Genomic DNA, 24,755 nt, shown 5'->3' with positions numbered 1-24,755 from the left:
CTTTCTCTATAAGATTGGTGCTTTTTAAAAAAGAATATATATATATATATACATATATACAAAAGAACAAATATATATTATATACATATTTTGTATATATATAAGAACTATATTATATACATATCTTATGTATAACATGTGTATATACATATAAACAGATGTATTAACATCTAAAGTGTATAACGTAATTTTTAAAAATCTCTCCACGGGGTTGTACAACCACCAGTTTTAGAATATTTTCATAATTTTCCTTTACCTCCACAAAATTATACATATATATATGATGAAGCCCATCTTCTTTGGTAGGTGCCCCAGTTCCTTCCAGCCCTCTTCCCAGACCCAGGTAACCATTATCTACTTTCTATCTCTATTGATTTGTCTATTCTGGACATTTCATATAAAGGGATTCACACGATATGGGGCTTTTGGTTTACAGCTACTTTTACTTAGTATGCTTTCAAGGTTTATCCACGTCGTAGCATGTATCAGTACCTTTTTGACAAAAATATTCCATTAAATGAATATACCATATTTGATTTATCCATTCATCAGCTGGTGAACATTGGTTCGTCCTATTTTTTACTATTATGAATAATGCTGTTAATGAACATTTGTATACAACATTTGTTCTTGTGTGGACATGTATTTTTATTTCTTCTGAGTATATACCTACAAATATAATTACTGGGTCATATGGTAACCACATCTTTGGAATTGCCCAGATAGTTTTCCAATGTGACTGCACCAGTTTATATTCCCAGGGGGAATATATGAGAGTTTTGGTTTTCTCTCAATCTTGCCAACATAATTTGTCTTTTTTGTTATAGCCTAGTGAGTTTGGTGGATGTAAAGTTACATCTCATTTTGATTTTTATTTGCTTTTCTCTGATGCAAGAATGTTGCACATCTCTTCATATGTTTCTTGTCCACACTATTTATTTATTTATTTTGGAGAAAAGTGTATTCAAAACCTTTGCCTATGTTAAAATAGGGTTAGTTGTCTTTTATTACTGAGTTATAGGTGTTTGTATGTATTCTAAATACAGGTCCCTTGTCAGATATTTTATTTACAAGTATTTTCTTCCACTCTGTGGATCATCTGATGATGTTCATTAAAGTCCAAAAGTTAATACTGATGAAATCCAATTTATTTTTTCATCATTTGTGCTTATGAGTCATACCTAAGAAGGTGCAAAAAATGAAAATTCAGAACGGCTGACTTCCATGGACTTTACAGTTTTAACTCTTACATCTTGATCAATGATCCATATTGAACCAATTTTTGTGTACAATATGAGAAAGGCAACCAACTTCAATGTATTGCATATGGTTATCCAGCCATACTGACAATATTTGTTGAAACTGCTGTTCTTTTTCCCTTTGAACTGTCTTGGCATGCTTACTCTAAACCAATGGACCATCAATGTGAGAGTTCATTTCAGGACTCCCATTAGATTCCACTGATCCATCTACATGCCTGACCTGAATCACACACTTTCAATTTTTATAGCTTTGTAGTAAGATTTGAAATTATGTGACTCCTCCAATACGTTTCTTTCCTCAAGATGAATATTTTTCACCAAATTTGGGGACTTTTCAGTCATTATTTTTTTCAACTATGTCTTTTCTGTTTCTCTTTTTCTCTCCTCTGATTCTGGTTCTCCAATTATGCACATGTTGGTACATTTAATGTTGTCCCACATCTGTTCATTTTCAGATTAATGCAGCCCAAGAGGGAATCTTCAATCTTTTCTCTGTCCGTTCTTCAGACTGTATAATTTCTATTATTTATCTTCAAGTTTATTTTTCCTCTTTAAGTTCAAATTTATTGTTCAAGCTCTCTACTGAATTTTTGTTTGATCACTATACATTTAAACTCTAGAACATTTGGTTCTTAATGTGTATACATTCACATACATACATACATACATACATGCATATGTGTATGATTTCTGTCTCTCTGCTGATAGTCTCTCTCTACCTTCCTTTATTTTTTTAAGCCTGGTTCATGTTCTTTAAACATATTTATGAGAAGTACTTTTAAGACTTTCTTACATCTGATATTTGGACCTTGCCACAAGAAGTTTTAGTTGCCTTTTTGCTTTTCTGAGTTCACCCTCTTTGCATCTTGTGATTTTTGTTGAAAACTAGACAGTATATTTTGATACTGTTTCTTTCCTACCCTTCTCTGGGGCTGCTTGATGTTGTTTGCTTGTTTATTCAGTGACTTGGCTAGATTATTTAAGGGGTGTCTCAGCACCAAAAGAGGCAGAGAAGCAGAAGGAGAACTGGGGAAAGGTCAGCTGCTGGCCCCACAGCGTGAAGTCTTGAAGTTGCTCTTAAGAGGACATGGTCTTCGGCATTTGTAAGGTCACCCTGAAATGAAAGTGATCTTAGCAGGGCTCTCTTGCCTCTTTCCCTGGTCTCCTGTTAAGCTCTCCACCTTTGTTGGTATCACACCCAGCTATTAAGCTCCACTAATTGCATGTTTATTGCTCAATGTCCTGGAGCATAAATTACTCTATAGTCAGATCCAATTAAATCTGGAATCCTCTGCATGGAAAATTTTTGAGGCTAATCTTTAAGGTTTGTTCTAAACCCAAGAGGGCATCTTCTTTGCTGTTTCTTTCCCAGGTTCTGGCCTGTGATTTAGCATGTTGCTTTCCTGGGGCTCTCAGTCTTGCTCATTACCATAACCTGCAATGTTTTCAAGAGCACCCTTAGACATGAATTTCCTCATACTGTTTCCAACAAGGTCATTTTCTTTGGGAAGAAACTGAGGGGAATGATAAATGCTGGCAGCCTGCACCCTGGGAGAGAGAGTTGGAAATACAGTGATAGGCAAAAGCCTCATATCCGCATATTCTTGGCTTCAACAATCTGAAGTGGATCTTTCATCACACTGGATTTGGGGTAGGGAGAGGCAAGGAGCAGGTCATACCTTAAGTGTCATAGACTCTCACTACCCAAGATTTAGATTTTTTTTTTTTTTTTTTTTTTTTTTTTTTTACCTTTTCTTCATTTGCTGTATGTCCTCTGGCAATCTTCAGAGACTTTAAGTGTCCATTTAAAAAAAATAATTTTCACCAGTTACTATTTTTTGTCTTGTTTTTTTGTTTTTGTTTTTGTTTTTGTTGAGGAACAGGTCTAAGAAGTTCTTCACAGTACCATTCTGAAATTGGATCTCTAGAATTTGTATGTGGTATTTTGGAACAGAGGGAAAGCACAGGTTCACTCAGGTTGGGAGCCAGAGAAAAGAAATAACTTGGACACTACAAAGAATCTGTTGGTCATGGTTACTTACCTCCCAGGGATTTTGTGGTCCATCTCACTCTGGAGGTAGACCATTTCTTGGCTGAACTAGTGTGGACAGTGATGGATGACAGCCCAGCACCATTGTGAGGCACATTATGTGACAGCCAGGTCAGTCTCCTGACCAGAGATAAGATAGGAGGTGGGCTCAAGAGAGAAGGCAGAGAGGAGTGGAGAGGGAGTCTCAGCACCGACAGAGGCAGACAAGTAGGAAGAGAACTAGGAAAGGTCAGCAGCTGGGTCTCAGAACGGAAGCTTTCATTTGTAAAATACTCATCTGAATTCATACTGAATTCTACTTTAAAGACTCTGTAAAGCAGTAGTATTGCAGAATTATATTCTACAAATTCCCACAAAAAATGAAAATTCTGTGTCACTAAGTCAAAGGTGAAATAAAGAGGAGGAAAAAAAATCTATTGTTTTAAATATGTAAATTAATTCAGTAGAAAAGAAACCCAAATAAATATTAGCTTGTTATCTAAAATATTAAAAAATAGAAAAAAATTTAGTTTAAATATATTTTGACATGTCCACAAAATAGATTATTATGTGATTATTTTAAAAAGGTATTTGTCATATATTGAGTGGAAAACAGGTTGCAAATCAATCTGCACAGTACCACTGATTTTATTTTAAACACATAAATGCATAGCAAAAGATCTGGAAGGATAATAGCAAAAATGGCTCCCAAAGTCTTTTACTGTTGACAAGCACTTTATATATACATATTCCAAGTCATCTTAAATGTCTCCATTTTTAAAAATGGTTTATAATAATCAAACACATTCTACATAGAAATAATATACATATCCAAATCTTCACTTTACTTTTAGCAATAAATAGATTCTTATGCCTTTTGACCTAAAAATCTCATTTGTTTGGAAATGTTCACAATTTAAATTTGTGTCATTATTTACTTTGCCTGGGAGGAAAACAGATACTTGATACCAAAACTATAGAAAGTTAGATAATTGCTGAATTATGCTTTTTTTTTTTTTAAATGTAGGGTAGGAAGAGAATCCCATAGGGAAAAAGGTTAATAAGACTGAATTCAGCAGGCATTTTCTACAGCACTTTTAGGGTGTTACCAGGCACTGGTCTAAGTGCCAAGGAAAAAATAATCTGCGCTTGACTTCAGGGTGCTTCTGATCTTGTAGGTATTATTTATTGACTATAGAAAGTTGAATTAGTATCCTCAATCTTACCAGATATTTCCACCACAGGAAATAAAAGAAGTCTCATTGAGTTATTAAAACTAGATCCAAATGGCTCCCAAAGCCATTTTTTTTTTTTTTTCCTGTTCATAGATTCATTGTAATCACATACACGTCCATTTTGGGGGGATACAATTCATCCTAAGTGACTTTTTACTTGTAAGAAGAATCTTCCTAACACTAATTTTAATTTGTCTTTCAAAAAGAGTAGAGAAAAACTAATGAAATTTTCATACATATTATGTGATCAAGCAAATTAAGTTGGGAGTGGTAATGAGAGGTAACCTAGTCATTAGGGAAATAAAGAAGGAAAAACAAGGAAACTGAAGTCCACTCAGGTACAGTGGAAACTGCAGCATGTTTGATTTCTCTTATTACCAGGGAGATGGTGCACATCCCAGTAACCAGGCAGTGGATGATGCGCCCTACCTGCCCACCTACCTGCCCCATTTTTAGGCACAAGATTCATAAGAGAAAGCATAAAAAGGGACTTAAGGAGCCTTGAATGTGAAGGAGGAGGCTGAGAAAAAGAGGAAAAGTTTAACTCACATTGACAGACTAGTTTAAGGAAACCTGTGAGGTATCATCTGCATATGGAAGAAATAACTGGACGTCACCTCCACAAAGACAGCAACTTTCACAGTCAAGTTCATAAGGGTTTAGATCATACTTCAAATATAAAAATGACACACAAGAAAAGGTGCTCGACATCATTAGTTGTCACAAGATACTGTAGGAGAGAGGATAAAATTAATACACTAATACCAACATGTTAATGAAGATGTAAAGCAATAGGAACTCTCCTACATTTATGGTGAGACTGTAAAATGGCTCATATGTGGAGGAAAAATGTTTTGTAGTTCCTCTGAAGTTCAACATACATCTACCCTGTGATCCAGCGAAAGAGAAATGAAAACGTATGCCCATGAAAAGGCTTAAGCAAGGATATTTATAGTAGCCATATTCACAATAGTCAACAACTGGAAACAATCTAAATGTTATCCAAAGGTGAATGGAGAAGAAAATTGTTGAACAAACAATGTAATATTTCTTAATGATGAAAACAAATTACTAATCCAACCTGCATAAATCTTAAAAATATGATTCCATTTCCTAATTTCTATGGTGATAGAAATCAGCATGTGGGGTTCAGGAAAAAATAATGTAATGTTTGGTATGGTTACATTATGTCATTTATTTATTAACCATACTATTAATTCCTATAATTCCTAAAATGCTCTTTTTTTTTGCCTAAAGATGATTTTGAACAGTGTTAAACATGTTACAAATATTTAATTTGTAAATATTGAAGTTTAAGGTATAAATAAACCTGCTGAGAATTTCAAGGATTGGCAATGTTAAGTCAGTGAAAATTACCCCATGTGAAAGTGACTTGGGGATTATGGATTGGCCTGTCAGCTGTTCCAGCCCTGGAATTCTCTTTAATTGACTACTCTGGAAAACTAGAGGAGGTAGATACTTTTTTAAAAAAATAGAAATAAGGTCATATTATAAAATTTGATGTTTTTTTCACTCAATATGTCCTACAAGTCTTTTCGTAAGAGTGCACATAGGTCTACTTCCATTTTTTTTTTTTAACTCAGGTGATCTTTAAACAAGTGACTTCTTCAGTCATTACACACCTTGTTTACCAAATAATATTCAAATTGGAGACATCCCAGGAAATAGTCAAATGATCAATGTTTATGTGACCAAACCCTAAGATTCTCAAGGGTAAAATAAATTACCCCAAATCTTAGAATCTAAAACTACAGTCATTTCTCAGTTTCTCATGGTTTGAAACTGGGAGTAACTTTTCTGGTTCAAGGTCTCTCATGAGGTTGCAGTCATGATAGCAGCTAGGACTTCGACCTTTGAGAACTTCACGGGGGTTGTAAGAACCGCTTCCCAGCTCACTGGGAATGTTGGAAAGAGGCTTCTGTCCATTTCTACACATATTCCACTATATGGCTGCTGGAAACATGGCTCCTTCCAGAGTGGAAAAACTAAGAAAAAGAGAGAGAGACCCAGAGAGAAGCTGCCTGTTACATCCTATTGGTCACACAAACCGGTCCTGAGAGTGGATTATACAAGGTGTGAACACCAGGAATCAGGGACCACTGGAGACTGGTCACCATATATCCCTAGTACCTAAAACAATGAGAAAGTCCCATAAAGCTTATTATGTTGGACTGAACCAACTGATGTCTGACAATTCAATCCAGGTATCATGGCCTATGACTTTGATGGCTGGCTGGTTAGATTACCAGGTCTAGTTGTTTCAAGCTGTCCAAAACCTGAGTAGAATTCAGTAGTTGTAGGATAGTAACCGAGGAACTGAGGGGAATGTAAATATGATTGTTTGAACTAGCTACCAGCTTACCAAGTGTGACTATGGACATGTGAATGACAAATGGCACAATGTAAATGACACAGATATTCTCTTGTTTAACCAACCCTTGATTTAGAATTCATCTGTACTCCTACCTGTGAGTGGCTAGAAGCCAGACCTCAGCCAGGTATGGCTCTGGCTGACCTTGTTTAATACTTCTTCCTCCTACCCTTGCGCCTCACCAACGTTTGCACCCCTCACTTGTCTTGGTCCTCTCTGCCCTCTCAGGCAGTTCTGTCTGTAAAGGTACGCTGGCTGCAAGGGAGCTACAGTCCCTCCTGTGTACTCGAGGCTCTTTTCTGCTGCGTCTACTTGTCCACTCTCCGGTGCACATTCCAGTCATACCAGGTGCACTGGAGATCTTCAGACACACGGTATGTTTTCATGTTTCTGAGCCTTGAAAGAAGCTCTGTCTTCTTCTAGGGATGTCATTTCTAGTTCCTTTTCTATCTGGCAAAGTCTTTTTTACCTTTCAGATCTCTGCTCAAGTATGGCCCCTAATGACAGCTGCTCAAACTCTCCAGGACGCGCCTTGATCCTACAGCACACCAGGAAAGAGTTATTTTCATTTCTGGGTTACTTTTTGAATTTGTACTTATTTCCGTTTCTGAATCATTCTTAATTACCAAAAGGTGATTATTTTTTAAGCAAGGATGATTCCTACCCACCCCACAAACTGTGAGCGTCTAGAAGCCAGACCTTACCTCTTAGCCACCTTTACCCCCAACACCTATCTTCAGTGCTGGGGCTCTAAAAGATACTCACAAATGCATTTCGTTGAATGAACTGTCCACTGCAAGACACTGCTAAATGATGACACTTCTAGTTCTAACCTATTAAACCACGATTATTTATACTCTGCACTTGGCACACCCCATCCACCTGTGGGGGAACTCAATTCTGTAGAGCTACATTAACCCTGGGTCACTCAATCTTTGCCTCTGCTTCTTAAGGGGCCACTTGCATAATGGCATTTCCTCAGACCTTCTGGATTCCGAAGGGATTGTTCTGGTTCTGGAAGTGGGGTGTATTGATGAAATGCACAGGTTTTAAATCATGGCTATATGGGGTTGTTTGGTGTGTGATGCCGAGTGAGTCACCCATCCTCTTTGTGCTAGGCAAACAGGTGACAGAATGCTTCAGCTTGCTTTAAGGATTATGTTGCTCAGGTCTTGGCAGACAACTGCTTTCACCCTAGATGGTTCAAATGGATTATTTACAGAGGTTTGGGCAAGGGTAAGGGAACAAAGGTTGGTGAGGCACCTAGAGATTAGCAAGACTAGAAAGTCACTGTGGTCTGTAAGGCTGAAAGAAGAAAAAGTGTTAACCTGAGCCCTATGAGACCCAAAATCCTAGAAGAGGGGTGGCCTCCAGGGCACTACAGCTGAGGCTGGGAGTGCAGTTTTCCACCTTGGAGGGAATGAGGAAGAAATATTCCATCCCCTCTCTCATTCCACCCTGATTGGCTGCTGGTGTTCCCCACTGGTTGAAACAAAATGACACGGGGAGGCCAATGAACTGGCAAGTGAAACTATGGGGATTGGCTTTTGGGTACCCAGAAGAGAGCAGAGACTGCTAGAGAAAGGGCTGACTAGCTGGCACAAGAATTAAATGAGAAAATGTGGATAGTGCAATTCTCATAGGACTTGGCACAAAGTAAGTGCTCAAGAAACAGCTGCGGTTGCTTTGAGCATTATTTAGCTACAAGGTCAGTGCACTTTCTGGAAATACCTGATACCACCTTAGCACCTTTAAGCAGCAGCAGCCACAGGGATCTGACTGTGCAGTTGGTAAAGCCTTGCTCTGGTAAGGCTCTCTCTGGTCTGTTTAGTATTACAGCTATTTCTCCTGACATCAAGGCCTTAATTATCCTGTCTCTGTTCTCATCAGGCTAAATTAGACTGTTTAACCTATTCGCAAGTTTGGAGCAAGAAAAAAATAATTCCTAAGCAAAATTCTTTTGAGGAAAAAAAAAAGAAAAACTTCCATCTGGGCAGCACAGATCCCCATCCATATGGTCAGCTTCAAAGACTTTCCTTTTTCCTTCTTATCTAATGGACTGAGACAAAGTGGCCATGATAATGAAAGCTGTCTTGCATTCCAACTGCTGCTACCCCAGCATAAAATGCATGAGTTCATAAAGGCTTGAAAATGTGTTTTAAAATCCTGCACGTCACACTGTTCATCATGCAGCTGTCTTTCTTCTGCTTTGCTTTCATCCCTGTCGCTGGTCCAAAGCATCAGAAGATCAGATGCTCTCTGCCCCCATGACTGCCTCTAATCACTACGGTGATTGCAGACACTATTCTCTTCCTTCTTGGTTTTCCTTTTTTCTCCCTTAGGTCTCTTGTCATGTTTCCCATTCTTCTCAGCATTCAGCTACAAGGCTGGCCTCTTCATCAACACCGTCAGCCAATCAAACAGTCCACAACCTTCAAGGAGACAACTTGATTAATCACTGCAAATGAGATAAAAATCATTGGTTCTTGACTCTTCTTGGCTGCTTGTTTGTTGCTGAGTGCCTAGGGTTTGTTTCTGAAGGCGGAATGTGATCACGAATCTCCTCGAACTGTAAAATTAAATTGGTAGTTTGGTGGAGTGTGTGCTACAGGCAGAAAATCAGTCAGTGACGGGTATCACTCAGAAAAGCAGAGAACTCGTGACTGCAGGGCAGAGGCTTAGATGGAAACTCCTCACCACCTTTGGCTGAGGGCAGTAAGATGGACAAGATGAAATACCTAGTCCTTCTAGAGTAGGTGTGCCAGATACTTCTAAACAGCAGCAGTGGTTTTTGGTGACCCCTAAAGGAACATTTCTACCACTTCATGCTTGGTAAGGAGCTTCTGAAGGTAAAGGGTTGGATAGGAACCATTCAGTAGCTTTATTGGGTAACTGCGATGGACATTTTTGGCCCAAATGATTCACTTTTACAATTGAAAACTTCGGGTCTCTCCCTAGAAACTAAAAAGCTGTCTCCTCCGGGGAGCTGGGAAGGGGTTAATTTCAAATATTTGTTCTTTGCAATAGTCTTAAAACTAGTTCAAGTTTTAGAAATCACTCTCAACTTTAAAATGAAATGATAGTTACTAGAATAAATTACTTCCCTGCATCTGATTGAGATGTTAACTCCCGATGAATGGTATGATACAGTCCTAAAGTTCCCTTAGGCTTTTTTATTGATTGTGTATCTCTAATGTAAAATAAATTGTGAATGCTGAACATTTTTTACCCAATATTGTGCTGGCTCAAAGAGAGATAGAAATACAACCCACAGGTTGGGTGGTGGTGGGAGCTGCCCTTAAAGAACTGAAAGTCTCTACCAAAAAAGTTTAAAAATGAGTACAGCAATTTAAAATTAGTTACATGCATGGATTTAGAACCTAAATACTGGCTAAATAATCAAACTTAAATCATGTGATCCTTTAAAAAATGTGCATTGGATAATCATTGTTAGTGGTACATGAGGTACACAAATTTTACCATTCACTTCAAGGATTTATAATTTGAGATCTATTTAGCAAACAATACTGTGTATTATTAGAATTCCTCCAAGGTATAAATTGTATTAAGAACTGGACAGATAGGATTTAAAAGGATTAAGTGGGGCTTTCAAAATAAATTCTGAAAAAAACAAAGGAAATGACCTTCATACTATAGAATACATCATTTCCCATGTCATTAAGATGTCTCCACCTACTCAGCTTGTCTGGAAGTGGTTAATGGGACCATTGCATCAATTTTAATAGAACTCAGCTTTTGGAAATCTGAAACATTCTACAATGAACAGCAATTGTTATTTATGAAAAAATTCATAATTAAGTATATAAACATATGAATTAAGGATAACAATGCTACCTAGACCCTCCTGCTATATACACAAGGACAAAACTAACAATAGTCCACATTCAGGCAGGTATTGACTAATGAATAGGTAAGTTTATTCTAGGTAGTGTCAACCTTGTTTAAAAAATGCAGAAATAAGTCAGTCAAGCAACTCCTGTCTTCATAACAGCATTTTATCCACTTCCTTCTTCATCCTTAATAGCAATGGCCCTATAGTGATAAACTAAGACCATTAAAATCAAGTTATAATTATTTGCCCTTTTTCTCATTGGATAGTAACTAGCACAATCATTTAACAAATGCAAAATTCTCAGTAGGAAAGGCACAGAGAGATCAATAGCAAAGGACCACTCCCTAACGCACCATGAAAAATTTCCAGCAAAGTGAGGGCAACAAAAAAGAAAAAGAAAGAAACAGGGCAGGGTGACACACACCTGTAATCCCAGCAACTCAGGAGGCTAAGGCTGGAGAATTCCAAGTCCAAGACCAGCTGAGTGAGACCCTGTCTCAAAAGAAAAAAAAAGGTTGTAGCTCAGTGATAGAGCATACCCGGGGTTAATCCACAGCACTGTAAACAAACAAAAATCCAGTCCTACCATTAAGGAACATGAAGTTCAGCAGCTGGGCATGGTAGTGCACGTCTGTGATCCCAGTGACTTGGGAGGCTGAGGCTGGAAGGTGACAAGTTTGGGGCCAGCCTCAGCAAGTTGGTGAGACCCTTAGCAATTTAACATGACCATTCAAAATAAAAATTAAAAGAACTGGGGATATAATCAATGGTAGAGTCCCCATGGGTTCAATCCCCAGTACCTGGGAGAAAAAAAAAAAAAAAAAAAGTTCACCTGCAATTTTGAAAGTTAAAGTTATACCTTAACAAAATAGCATTCCTAAAAATCAGCTTAAAAGGGTTGGTGAGGTGAGGACTAAGTGTCCATCAACATAGAATGAATGAACTGTGATAAATTCGAAAATGGAATGTTACTTAGTAATAAAAAAACACTCAACATAAAAGAATCTCCAAAAAATGAGCAAAAGTCAGACAAAAAATACATGTGATTTCTCTTATATTAACATCTAGAACAGGTAACACAATCTATGGTTGTGGAAGTCAGAACAATACTTACACTGGGAGGGGTTAACCTGAAAGGAACATGAGGAAATTTCCCGCAATAAACTGGGATGGTGGTACCAAATCTCACAGGATAAATTTTAAATCATCCCATGTAAATTATATGTCAACTAAAAAAAAATTTACTTACTGGATCCTAAAGTTAAACATAACCTATCACCCACAGAAAGCACCTAATGAGTCTTAACAGTATTAAAAACCAACAAAGGCCATTCAGAAAGCAGATATGAATCTTTAATTCATGGTGGGCAGTTCTCTGACAATTTTCATATTAGATATAAACTGTTTCATATCTTCACACAGATACACTTCCATAAGACAATGCTCCTAACAAGTATTGTGTACCATACCAATATTTTTTTTAATAGTTAAGGGTATATTACACATATATGAACCACTGATTAAATATAATTACAGAAACTGAAAACATGTTAGTTAAAATTAAGAAAGGCTACATACCATGGAAGTTTACATTACTGACTTTAATTCTAGACATATCACAGTGACAACCAATTACAACAGCACAGATTTTTAATACTCATTTATTTTCATTTCCACGACGTCAACTCTACACTATATTTTTACTTCCAAAGTAGACCAGCTTTCAGACTTTAGACCAAACTTCTTATGTAATAAGAATTATTATCTTGATCATGACCACAGGAAACCAAATTTATTTCACCTGTACCTTATAGAGTTGAGACATTATTCAGTTTATAATAGCATAGAATGCTTCAGTGGTGGTATTCAAGAGGAATTCAAACAGTAGCTACAAATGGATTTTGCTATCTCGGTCCGTATACTTCATTAGAAGTTGTATCTGTCAAAGATTTTAGAAATAGTATAGCCTTTTCCCCTCCAAAATAGTGCCTATGAAAAAAATGTTCAAGCTGATTTAAAACCAAAACAAACAAAACAAAAAAACCTCAGAAAACAAACATTATATAATGTTCTGAGGTGCAATCTTCCTGAGTCTATTTTGAATTGGAACAAATTTTGCAGCCAATATTACATTGATTTACTATCCACAGGCCAGGGAGAGTCCTTGAACATCAAGTTCATATCCTACAGAATTCTGAAAGGATTCCCAAATACCCAACTAATTATACAACAGAAAACTGATCATGTTTTATATTAAAATATATGTGAATTTCAAACATAGCCATAGCCTTTTTTTTTTTAACAGTGTTAAGTGATGGAAATATATGCACAGCTGCACACAGATCACCATTAAACACAGGAACAAAATGTCATTTGATGCATATCAAATAAGCTTCCAAAAAGTCAATTTGAATATATTTATTTGAATTCACTTTGATACAGTATTAAAAGGGACTGAATATAATCATGGAGACTGCTGCAAACAACACTTGATGCTACTAAGTGTTCTATGACATCAGGCATGCACGATAGTTATCTTTTAAAATTTCTCATGTATATATATCTTAACACTATCTTAAGCTACAGAATGTTTAAAGCCTTCAGTAATTTTAAACCAAATATTTTAACTGACCTACATCTAAGAGGGGAAAACCAAAAATTTTCTCCCCTGTCTCAATACTGGATGGTTATATTAAAACTTACTACCCAAATTGGTAATTAAACTTATTTTATATGTCATCTCTAAAATTCCAAATTTATTTATCACTACTAAATAAGAAGTATGATTTCCCAACAGCAGTCTACCCGCCACACATTTAAAAGCATGCCAAACCTTCGGGGATTATATAAGAGTGACGTGCTGGTGGCTGCAGATAATAATAATTGAACATATCAGTCTCTTCTCTTTATTCTAGATATCTTCATTTCAAACTAAATAAAACTTTTCATTAATACAAACTAAAAAAAAAATCTTTTCTTCTTTAACATCAATGTAATAGTACATAAACCTGAAAACCTTTATTATCTTCCAGTGTGTGGCAAAACAGAAAATATTTCAATTACATTAAGGAAATCAGGGGTGGGGAAGGGAGTATAGTGTGTTTTTCCACTTAACGAGCATTCCTGTCATATAATCACAAAAATTTACAGATTTGGATTGCTTGGTTCATGGTCATTTATGGCTTAGAGTATTGGATCTGAAAACTACTTCAGGCTAAAATAAATTTATGTAAATAATGCTTAGATTATATACCTAGAAAATCATGCAATAAATAAACGTTCTCATGTACATTAGAATCTTAGTGAAGAAAAGGATCTGCAGGTGTGAACAGAAACATTTCTTCCTTTTTACTAACAGAATACACCCAGCAAGATCCTTGTTTTGGGTCTATGCAAGATCGTATCTGCCAGCTGATCCCAGCTTTCTCAGGTTGGTAAAAGAAATCAATATCTCAATACACCTACTTTAAAAAACTGACTTGCCTCAAGCACAGGTGCTGAGGTCTGAGCTAGACAGACCAGATGCTCATGATCCTGTCACCCTGCTGCAAAGTCAACCTGGAACACTTGACTACCTAGAATATCAAATGGGTAAATGTTTAGAATGACCCACTGTAAATGTTCATTATGTAAGTGTGTGTTTTTTTAAATCTATCTGCCCTTTATATGTATTTCAGAATTGCCAGATCCACTGACTACTCCTGGTTTTGATATGCCCCTACAACATGAGAATTGAACTGAACTACAATGATTGTAATGTCATCTCTGTACATCCGTGCAAGCTCTTCTGGAAGACTAAGCATTTTGGAGAGGCGCTCATGATCAACAGTCCCAAACTCATTGTTGCCCACAGCATGACGAATGAGATGGGTTGCTGCATTCTGATCCTCAAACACAGAAGACATCTTGGCTCTCCTTTCAGTTAAAAGGCCATGCATCTGTCCCAGAGTCACCTTGTAGCCACCTACAGCTATCGGCTGTTGGTGATGCATACCAGTTAAGTACTCACCCACAATCCTAACCACATCCTGCCTGTGCATAGTCTCCCACAACCCATCAGTAGCCAACACCAGAAACTTATCCTGTGGCCTTAATCGGTGATAAGTTACCTCTGGCTCAGCAGTGAGATAAGGTGGTGTGTGATAATTAGGAGGGATAAACTTGGTATATTCATTGTCATTCAACTGGTCTGGGCCAGATTCTATCACTCTCTTTTGAAGGTCAATGCTCCATTTGAACTTTACATCTCCAAAAGCCCTAAAAGGCATCAGTAAGCCAAGCAGCCGATCTTGTTTCACCACACTCTTGGCCTCATTCTTTGGGTGTTCTAACTTCAGCCGTTCTATTTCTCTTTCATTCTGAGCATTGTGATCATTAGACAGTGTGACTGCTGACCATGAGCCATCCTCTTCCTGCACACCCAGCATGGCTCTGCTATCCCCAGTATTGGCCACATGAAGGTCAACACCATCTACATGGGCCACACAAGCAGTGGCCCCAGAAAATGCCACCCGAAGCACCAAGTAATTGAGGAAAGAATTAGGATCACCAACTTGAGCCTCCAAAGAGATGTCATTATCGAGTCTCTTGAAAGCATTAATTAAAGCTTCCTTAACATCAATATCAGTTGACTCGCCAGTGTTGAGGTCTATAAGCTCTTGCCAGTAAGTCCTCAAGCTGTTGAAGTATAATTTGGATGCCTCCTTACTGAAGTAATCATTGGGATGCTTGTGCCACTGGAGGATGGGTAGCAGTGCCCGACCACTCTCTACTGCATTTTCAATCTCTAGCAAAGTCTCATGGGGTAATAAGGAGACAGCAATATAATAAAAGAGTCTTTCACTAACTGCCTGTGAACAAGCACAACCTGCATGGCCGTCGAAAACCCCCAAAAGCATCCCTCTGGTCTGCAAGCAGGTTGCTGCACTTCTCCGGTCCTCGATGGGTGCATTTGCAGGCAGTTGATTGCTGTCAAATCCAAGGATGGAACTGACATTCTTGCCATCAAACTCTGGCACTTTGAAACTGTATTCATTGGCCTTAAGGATGCTGTTGACTTGTGGAGGTGTAAGGTAAAATTTCTGTGGTGTGGAAGCATATCTCCTTCCTTGGGTATATTGCCACCAGTTCTCCTTGGGCCTACAAAAGGTAGCATATGCTGGATGGGGTGTGTATCTCAAGCGATTCTGAGGAATGTAGGGTGATGAACAGCAGAGATGTTTATGGTGACAGTAACATGCAGTGCCATAGATTCTGCTCAGCTCACAATTACGGATGAGAGGGAAAAACAGTTGAGTTGGTGCTGGCATGGCATCAGAGAACAGCGGCAGGCTGGAACTTCTGACTGGGATTCCTAGACAGCAAATTAAGACAGATGTACATAAAGAAAAGAGTTACATTTCAGATTACTTAATCTAGCTTTGCTTTCATAGAAAATATTTAATAAGTGAGTCTACAAGCTAAGCCCTGTGCGAGGAGTTTTATTCACATATCATGTACTATTTCTACAGGGTATCCTATGGTAATTAAAACTCCCGTTCATTCATGGAGCTAGGACTGAATTCACTTTTGTACTTGAATTCACTTTTCTTCTATGTATTTCTTTATGCAGTACAAACTGTGCAAAATGTACAAGATTTGGCTGGAGAAAGCTGAGGAGATGAGGGTTACATAACATGCCGCAGCAATCTACCTGGCCAATCACCCTTCTCCCTCTCTATTCTTTTTTTAAAAGGCCTTGGATCTCCCATTTTGTTCAGGCACTCTCCCATATAGGAAAATCTGTTTCTAGACTTGTGGTCAATTATTAGCATTGATTACACTTGGTTATCACCAAAAAAGTGTTAAGATGCTTCCCCAACATATGTATATTTTATACATTATTTGTAAATTATATGCATATATCACTATATTAGTATAATGTTCATTATAACATATGTAGAAAATTTTCTACATAATGAGATAAAAATAGAAATTCCTATATTTTCCTCTTGTTCCTCAGTAGATAGTCTTGCAATGCCTACTTCTCTTGACCACTGTGCCAACTTAGCAAGTTAAGGGACATGGGTCTGCCGCCAATTTGTCAAATAACCCTGGAAAACTCAGCTCACCTCAGTGGGTCTCACGCCCCTAAATTTTAAGTGAACACTAGGAGTAAGACCTCTTCTAGGATTCATACCTTTTTGATTCTGATGTAAGCCTTTAAAACAAATGCAGGTTTTATTCATTCATTGCTGAATTTTTCTGTGCTCTTTGTGATTAAAAAAAAAATTTAAGTATTCTAGTAACTCTAAAACTTTTGTAGTAATTTTAAGTGATCTAAGTTTTAGAATTTATTTGCTAACACTGTTCCCTGTTTAGTAGCAGTCATACAAGAAAGCTACCTAAACACTGTTTTCATCTACTATGGAACCCAAGTAGAATCCTAGAAAGATGTTTTATTTTACATGCTTTAAAAAATATCTATTTTCCCTAAAAAAAGCAATAAAGAACAGTGAAATACTAGTTGAAGGTTTAGATTATAACGGTATGGCATTATAATTGTGAATCTTTTAAAAAAATCATATGACCCTGAAAATAATTTGCTGGCATTTATCTGGAAATTTTAATGAACGTGTACCATTATTCCAGATACTACCTCTCTTCTTCCTCAACATATTTTTTCCCTGAATTAAGATATTGCTTCAGAGTATTCACTTGGACTATAAAGAAACAGACTTTAGAAATACTTTAAATACAGAAGCAAATATGGTAAATGAAAAGGAATAAGGAAAATAAAATCACATAAGTCTTAATATTAAACCTTTCTATCAAAGGCTGAACCCATTAAGGAAAAACTTTTATAGCTATCATACAAAGTGCTAGTTATATATTAAACATTTTGGCACCTTTTTTTTTTTTTGAAGAGTAATTGGAGAAATGATAAGTGGGGAAGCAGAGAAAACTAAAAACTGAATAATCACTGATTCTCATTTGCTTTTGTAGTAAGCACAGCATAAGCCAGCCATACAGAACCACTTTTGCAAATGGTAGAAAGTACCATTATTTTAATTGCACTATCTAAAAAGGAATTTGTTTACAAAAATGAAGACAAGATCAGGCAAAAGAAAGTGATGGCTACAATTTTGGAACTGAGAATTCATAGCTAAAAAAGCATTCTGAAATGCAGCAATGAAAAGTAAAATTCCAGAACAAGAAGAATCATCAGGCCTAACCACTTAAATAAAAGCACTCCAAATGAATACCTGAAAGTCATCCAAAGGTTAAGTGTGAGGAGAGGTGCGCAAATGTTGGGACACAAGACATTGGCTTCCAGATGTAAACTATATTTCTTTTTAGATTTGCATGCAAAAAACATGAAATCATTTTATGCTGTTTATGAAGATTTTTCTATTAGTACAAATATGAAACACATGAAATCTTAATGCAAATAATTTTCCTCGTAATTTACAAGTCTATATCAATCCTTACTTTCACCAAACTTAAAATGGGAGTGGGAGGTTAATAAATACCTAACAGGATTTTATGGCACACTAATCAAGAATTAACAAGTCCAGGAGACCTGAACTCTCCTTAAATTCCTTTGTTTTGGCAGTTTTTCTGCTTTTACAGTTGAGTACAAAATGAATGAAATCTTGTGGTAAAGAGCTCATGATTCATGCAGCAGGTGCTTTGAATAATATTTAAATTCAAGCAATCTACTCAATTACATTTTTTTTTTACTTCAAAGTATTCAAAACTAAAAACAAAAAAGCAGAGAATTTTTTCAACTTATCCTTTTCAGTTATTCGGGGACTTAGTATACGGGCTGAGACTGAATCCTGATCCCCCAGCTCCTAACATCCCTTTAAAGACAAATTTTGAGGGAAGGTGTTAATTTATGAAAACCCTTCTCTGTGATTCAGTATTCTATCATATTCATAAAAGTGATATATTCTCTCCATCAGACCAGATACCTTTAAAAGTCAATGTACTTTCCAATGCTTTGGAAAACAGTAAGTGAGCACTGAAAACCCCTGAATATCCTTATAAATGTCCTGTAACTCAACAACAAAACCCGCTGTAAAATCAAAACTTTTGCTGATAAACTTGCTAAATTAACCAAGTACAAGAAGGTCCAGTTGTTGGTAAACGGGAGCAGTGTCAAATTTCCAAGTTATTCCTAAGCACAATTTCGCTGAAAAGTTCCCACCCCATGATCCAGACTCAGCCACGATACATGCTGCATCTTAGTCCAAGGAACATTTGGCCGATTTTGCCGATGACTAATAAGACAAGATGCACTGCCACAAATAGGAAAGAGACCCTCCATTCTTACCTATGTGTTTGGAAAGCCTGTGCCATGAATTACATCAGTAACCCACAAACCAAATTAATTAGAAAAAGCTATGCACCTTCTCCGGAGCTCTTTAGCCTTGCAAACCTTCAAAGGCAAATGGAAAAAGAAATGCTAAGCTAGTCATTAATGTGTCGGAACCCCAGTTTATGTAATCTGATTGCATAAATACCTGCATAGAGACTCTTTGCGATTTTCAGCGTTTTTCTGGAAATGCCTAGCCATTCCACAGCTCCTGTATCTTCACATGAATGAAGAAACCAGCTTCCTTCAGAAGACACAAAAGCACCTTGCCAGCACTTGTTTGATCAGCTTCCTTTGTCCCTACCTGCAAATCGCACTTAGTGAGACATTAAAGCTATCCTGGTCCAGGATGTCTTTGTCCCTTTTCCCTCTCTGACGCTTTAATTCCATGCCAACCCACCTAAAATCATCCACACACAAAATCAATCACCATCCTTCCTGGGTACCCAACGCAGGTAGTTAAGGAAATACCTACCAATTCGTCTGGGCCCGGGACACACACACATTCTCCTGTCATCACAACACGGAGCCGACAACATCCACAAACCCGCGCGGGCAGCAGCAGCGACAGCAGCACCGGCCCATTGAAAGCAAGGCAGAGATGCTCATTAGAGGAGGCGGCGGCAAGGAGGCGGGAGCGGAGGAGGGGCGAGGTCTCGCTTCAGCCCGGTGAATGGGCTGGGAGGGGGAAAGTGGATAGAGGAGGGAGAAAGGGGTGGAGAGAAGGAGGAAACCAAACAAACAAACCCACCCTGCCCAAGAGGCAGAGTCACAGCCCAAGGCGGTGGGGGCCCAGGCGCGAGCAGAGGCGCGTCCTGGCCCCTCCATGCAGTTCCGGCGCGGAGCCCACCGACGCGCGGCATCCTCCGCCAGCTGCCCACGCGGCGCCTGTTTTAGCAGAGACTACTAGGGCCACCCTGAGACCGGTCCACGGGGTGTGTCAGGGGAGACCCTCACGCAAAGACGCCCCGCCCGCCACGGGCTCCCCAGAGCTCACTCGCTGGCGGGTCCCCACCGCGCCTTGGCGCTGACAGCCGGTGCGTAAAAACCCTGAGGACTGGAGGGCAGTGCGGCCGGCCGGCTCCCGCAGCAGTAGCCGCGCCGCCACGCCCTGCCCTGCAGACCCAACGCCCCCGCTCGCACCTGGCGCTCTGGGTCTCCGCCCGCCCTCCGCACGCCCGGCCGTCACTTCCCACGAACGCCGTGCACCCCAGCTACCGACGCCCCCCTCACAAGTTGGACGTGGAGGAGGATCTCGGACGGAGCGGCTCGGGGCGGGGAGCAGAGAATACGAACCGGGCACAGCAGAGGACTAGCAAGTTTTCGCCGACGAGGAGGCGGCGACGGCCCACCACTCGGTGCTCTCTCACGCAGTCCCGCTCAGCTCCCTGGAGCGCGGCACCTCGCCCCGGCTGGCCCACTCCGCGCCCCGGCCCTGCCCGGCCACCACCCCGCCCCGCCCGCACGTTCCGGCCAGAGCGCATCCCGCCTCCCTATTGGCTGCGCGGTGGAGAGTGGGCGGGGGAGGCGGAGAGCGGGCAGTGGCCGGGAGGGCGGGGGCGGAAGAGGAGCGCGTTCCCCGCTAGTTTTGTGACGTCAACGGGGGTCAGACAATCCCTTTCCATTCGGCGCGGGTCGCCCATTGGTTGCCCGGGCCAGCTCACGTGATCTCGCCCTATAGCTGGTGGAAGGCGGGACTGAGTGGTGCTCCCGGCAGCTGTGCGCTGGTCTGGGTGGAGGTGATTGTTGGAGGCTGGCCCAGGAAGGAGTCGTCTTCTGGGCGGGCCCCAGCATCATTTGGGCGCGTGGGGCCCGGGGCACGGGCTCCTGTCCCGCCAGGAGGGCTTCCGCGAATGCCAAGTACCCCGGCGGGGGCGCGTGGTGCATAAGGCCGGCCTGATCTCCAAGCCTCCCCTGCGCCTCGAATCGCCGATATGTGCAGGTTTCCCAGGATAGACTGCTGGAGCAAATCCCGGCCCAGATGGAGACTATAAACTCCTTGAAGTTCACCCCAGACTGTGATGTAAGGCATGGCATAGAATCTCTAGTGCAGCTGTTACTATCATTCAGAATAGAGATGCAGATTTTAGGACCGGATAATGTTTTCTGTCGTTTTCCTGGACGTCCCTCAGGTCCCAGGAAGAGGAAGCTGGTCCAAAAAAACAGGAGGAATTTTGACGAAAGAATTATTTCCCTTCTCGAATAGGTGTGTGTTCACTTTACCCGAAGGACTCTGAAATCAGTATTGCTTCGTTCACCCTGACTGGTTACAAGAAAAAAAAGGGGCGGGGGGGGGGTGTAGATTGTAGCCTGCAACAGTGTGAAGAGAACTGAACTTAAGAGTCAGAAGACCCCTTTGATTCATTCCAAATAATGAGAGCCATTTCCCCAACATAAGGCCCAGTATCAGCATCTGTGAGAAGTTAGGATTAGGATGGCGTTGTCTTTGAATATGGCCAAACAGAAGACATTGAGAGCCCTTCATTGACCTGCTTTCACCCATATCCACCCTTTCTGCGACAGTAGCTTCCAAAAGCTTCCTCACTTAGCTCCATCCACATAGATCCCATCTTTATGGGATAATGGCTTCTAAAAGCTTCCTTGGAGATGGTATCAGGTAGATCATTGCACTTATGCTGCCTATCGTTAGACAACGAGTCCACCTTGATTTATTACGTATATCTGCTGACAAGCCAATAAAGTTCACTAAGCGATTTAGACTGGATATAAAAACTATCATGTTAATACTGTGAATTTTTTTAATCCTGAATTGCCAGATTTTTATGTAATAAAGGGAAAAAATACACCCTAACTAGATGGGGTATTTTTTGTTAGTGTTTTGGTTTGGTTTTTTTGTTACCAAGAATTAAACCCAGGGGCTCTCAACTACTGAGCCACAGCCCATTTTATTTTTTATTTTGAGGCAGGGTCCCTAAGTTGCTCAGGGCCTCACTAAATTGCTGAAGCTGACTTTAAACTTGTAATCCTGCTTCATCCTCCCCACTTGCAGGGAATACAGGCCTGTGCTATCAGGCCTGGCCTCAGACTAGTTCTTTTAAACACCTGGATCTTTCAAACCTCTGGTATTCTCTAAATAAGAGGAGAGTCTTTTTGGTCATCCACAGGGAACTCTTATGGCTGATCTTCTGACCTTCATCCCAGTTTACATAGGTCCATCTGCCTCACTGCCTCTCCTTTTTTGCTTTTCAAATGAGCTTCCTATAAATTTACAAGTACTCTTCTTTTTCCTTCATTTTGTGTTAAGTATCTCATTTGTGTATCTGCTTTTCTCTGGTCTCATTGAGGCAGCATAGTATGGTGTAGCATTGTGATTATAAACATAGCTGGAGTTCCAATCCCCCCTTTGCAGTTTACTTTATGATCTTGGGCAACCTCTACTGTGCCTCAGTTCTATCGTGGAAAACTTAAGAGTAAAGTAGTTATAACTCACAGGGCTGTATTGAGTTGCTGTGTATAACTTGCTAAGAAAGGTAGTAAGTGCATTAGCTGTTATTATTAAAGATGTATCAGGTCAGTGTTGTAGATAAACCAGGAGAGCAGGAGACCCAGATCCTCAAATGCAATATATTCTATGGTGAGATGCTATTGTTATTAATAAATTGAGTCTTAGAACCTTAGTATATCAAGTTAATTTATATGACGAGTGCCACTACGGTCAGTCACTGTTTTGTAAGTATGGAGATCAGGTCACTGAATCTAAGAGTGAATTAAGAGTTTCTGCCTGAGGACCCAGAAATGTTTATATTAGAATTCTAGGTTGTCTATAATCTTTTTCCTAATGGTTGTGAATAGATTAATGAGTCTCCAGAATTGATATGTCCATAGCAAATGACCTCTTCAAAGTTGTGACCTTGGTAGCATATCCCCTTATTCCATACTGACATTGCCATTATTCAGAGCACTTTTTAAATTCCCTGTTCAAATAGTTTTCATATCTGCACAGGCAACTCCTGACTTGTTTACTATAGACAGCTCTTTGGTTTTGTACGAGAATAGTATTGATTTCCCCATCTTATTACTAGTTCTGCATGCCCTGGCTATTTCTGAAGATAATACCCACACTTAAAAAAGTGGCATTTGGTGGGGCATAGTGGCACACGCCTGTAATCCCAGCTACTGGGGAGGCTGAGGCAAAAGGATGTGAAGTTCAAGGTCACCTTGGGAAATTTAGCAAGACCAAATAAAATTTTAAAAGGGGTGGAATGTAGTTCAGTGGTAGAGCACTTGTGAGCATGTACAGGTCACATGGGTTCAATTCCTAGTACCAGAAAAAACCCTGATATTTGCCCCCACTAAATATAGTCAAAGAATTTATCACCAGGATTGAATGCCAAGGTATTTCTGGAGTCAGAATAAAACCTCCCAAAATGATAGCTTTGAAACACTCTCATTTAGAGGTGTAAGTTCTATTTTCAAGTTGCAAAGTTCTATGATTCAGTGGCAGGTATATTATAAAGTGCCAGTCCATCTACAGAGGTATCAACTGCTGGTACACTAAAGGAGGTTCTCTAATATCCCAGCCTTGATTCATCTCTGGCCTAACCTTGTCCCGTTTCTAGATGGAGCTTCATTTGGCCACCCGATGAGCTTACTTCAAAGGTACTGTTTGTTATCACAGGGCCATCTTGCCAGGGCCAGGGCATAGGCTCTTGCATTTGGTGCTTTGACCTTACATATTGTTTTAGCCACTAGAACAGCTGTTTGAAGGTGTTGAAAAGTAGCAACAACCCAAGATTTTTGTAGAGAAAGGGACTGGCAAGGAGAGAGGAAGGGGCTTCAGAAATAGCATGGAACGAAGAAAAGCACTATGCAAAAATACCTGTTATGTCTACACAAATGCTCTCTGATATTAAAAATATTAAAGTTTTTTAATGCGACCCCTAAGATTAGTTGTTTATTGGCACCTATAATAAACTTAGAAATGAGCAAATGCTTGACCAGATTGGCCTGAGTTCTTGTGGGCAGATGAAATGACCCTTGGGGGTATTGGAGGTTAGCTTTGACAACATGGAGATGGTCCAGTATCCTCAGTGGTGCCAGCCCAGAAACTTAAAATAGACCTGCATGTGGGTCTGAGATGCCGTCAGCCTAATAGTTGCTGACTTGTAGACTCGGCCAAAATCAGCAACCAGGAGGAGAGACTGGTTATCTCCTATTTCCCTTACAGGTCTTTATTAGGAAATTAGCAAATAATTACCCAGTACCTGAACAGTGGATACCTGCCTTCTTACCATATCAATGTTGAGTTGCTTTTTTGTAATTAACTTACTTGGAGCTATGCAGTGAAATTGACAAATCACCTGCACTCAGGAAACAACTTGTATTGTGGCTCATCTTCAGACCAGAGACTGTTCTAGGAGCTTTCACACTTATTTTGTATTTGAAAAGAACCTGATTTTCCTCAGATTTCAAGAGTTAGTGATCAGTGGGAAAAATAAACATGTAAAGCTTCATTTTCTTGTAAAATTAGGGACAGGCTGGGTGGGGTGATGCACACCTATAATCCCAGCAATTTGGGACACTGAGGCAGGAGGATCACAAATTCAAGGCCAGCCTGAGCAATTTAGTGAGAGCCTGTGTCAAAAAATAAAAAGGACCGGGGAT

The 24,755-nt window shown here is 39.6% G+C and overlaps 2 protein-coding genes across 4 annotated transcripts in view; one reads left to right on the top strand and one right to left on the bottom strand.

The window, feature by feature from the left end:
- The window catches only part of RAD54B (RAD54 homolog B), a 744,820-nt gene that overhangs the window by 551,968 nt on the left and 168,097 nt on the right, over window positions 1-24,755 (top strand). The gene's annotated exons all lie outside the window — the stretch shown is intronic.
- On the bottom strand, window positions 12,103-20,591 carry PDP1 (pyruvate dehydrogenase phosphatase catalytic subunit 1). 3 transcript variants are annotated; one of them, XM_079116995.1, is made up of 3 exons: window positions 20,427-20,591; window positions 19,606-19,640; window positions 12,103-16,124 (listed from the first exon to the last, which is right to left on the bottom strand). In XM_079116995.1, exons 2-3 carry the CDS (start codon window positions 19,634-19,636, stop codon window positions 14,467-14,469), a joined length of 1,689 nt encoding a protein of 562 aa, XP_078973121.1. In that variant the 5' UTR covers window positions 19,637-19,640; window positions 20,427-20,591; the 3' UTR covers window positions 12,103-14,466. The 3 variants fall into 3 exon arrangements, with proteins under 3 accessions (XP_078973121.1, XP_078973122.1, XP_078973123.1); XM_079116996.1 differs by lacking the exon at window positions 20,427-20,591 and adding an exon at window positions 19,882-20,237; XM_079116997.1 differs by lacking the exon at window positions 19,606-19,640 and having other exon boundaries at window positions 20,427-20,567.

The sequence above is a fragment of the Sciurus vulgaris genome, assembly GCF_902686455.1.
Source record: "Sciurus vulgaris genome assembly, chromosome: 1".
Classification (NCBI taxonomy): Eukaryota; Metazoa; Chordata; class Mammalia; order Rodentia; family Sciuridae; genus Sciurus; species Sciurus vulgaris.
The sequence above is the reverse complement of the archived record's forward strand: the minus strand, read 5'-3'. Positions and strand labels throughout refer to the sequence as shown.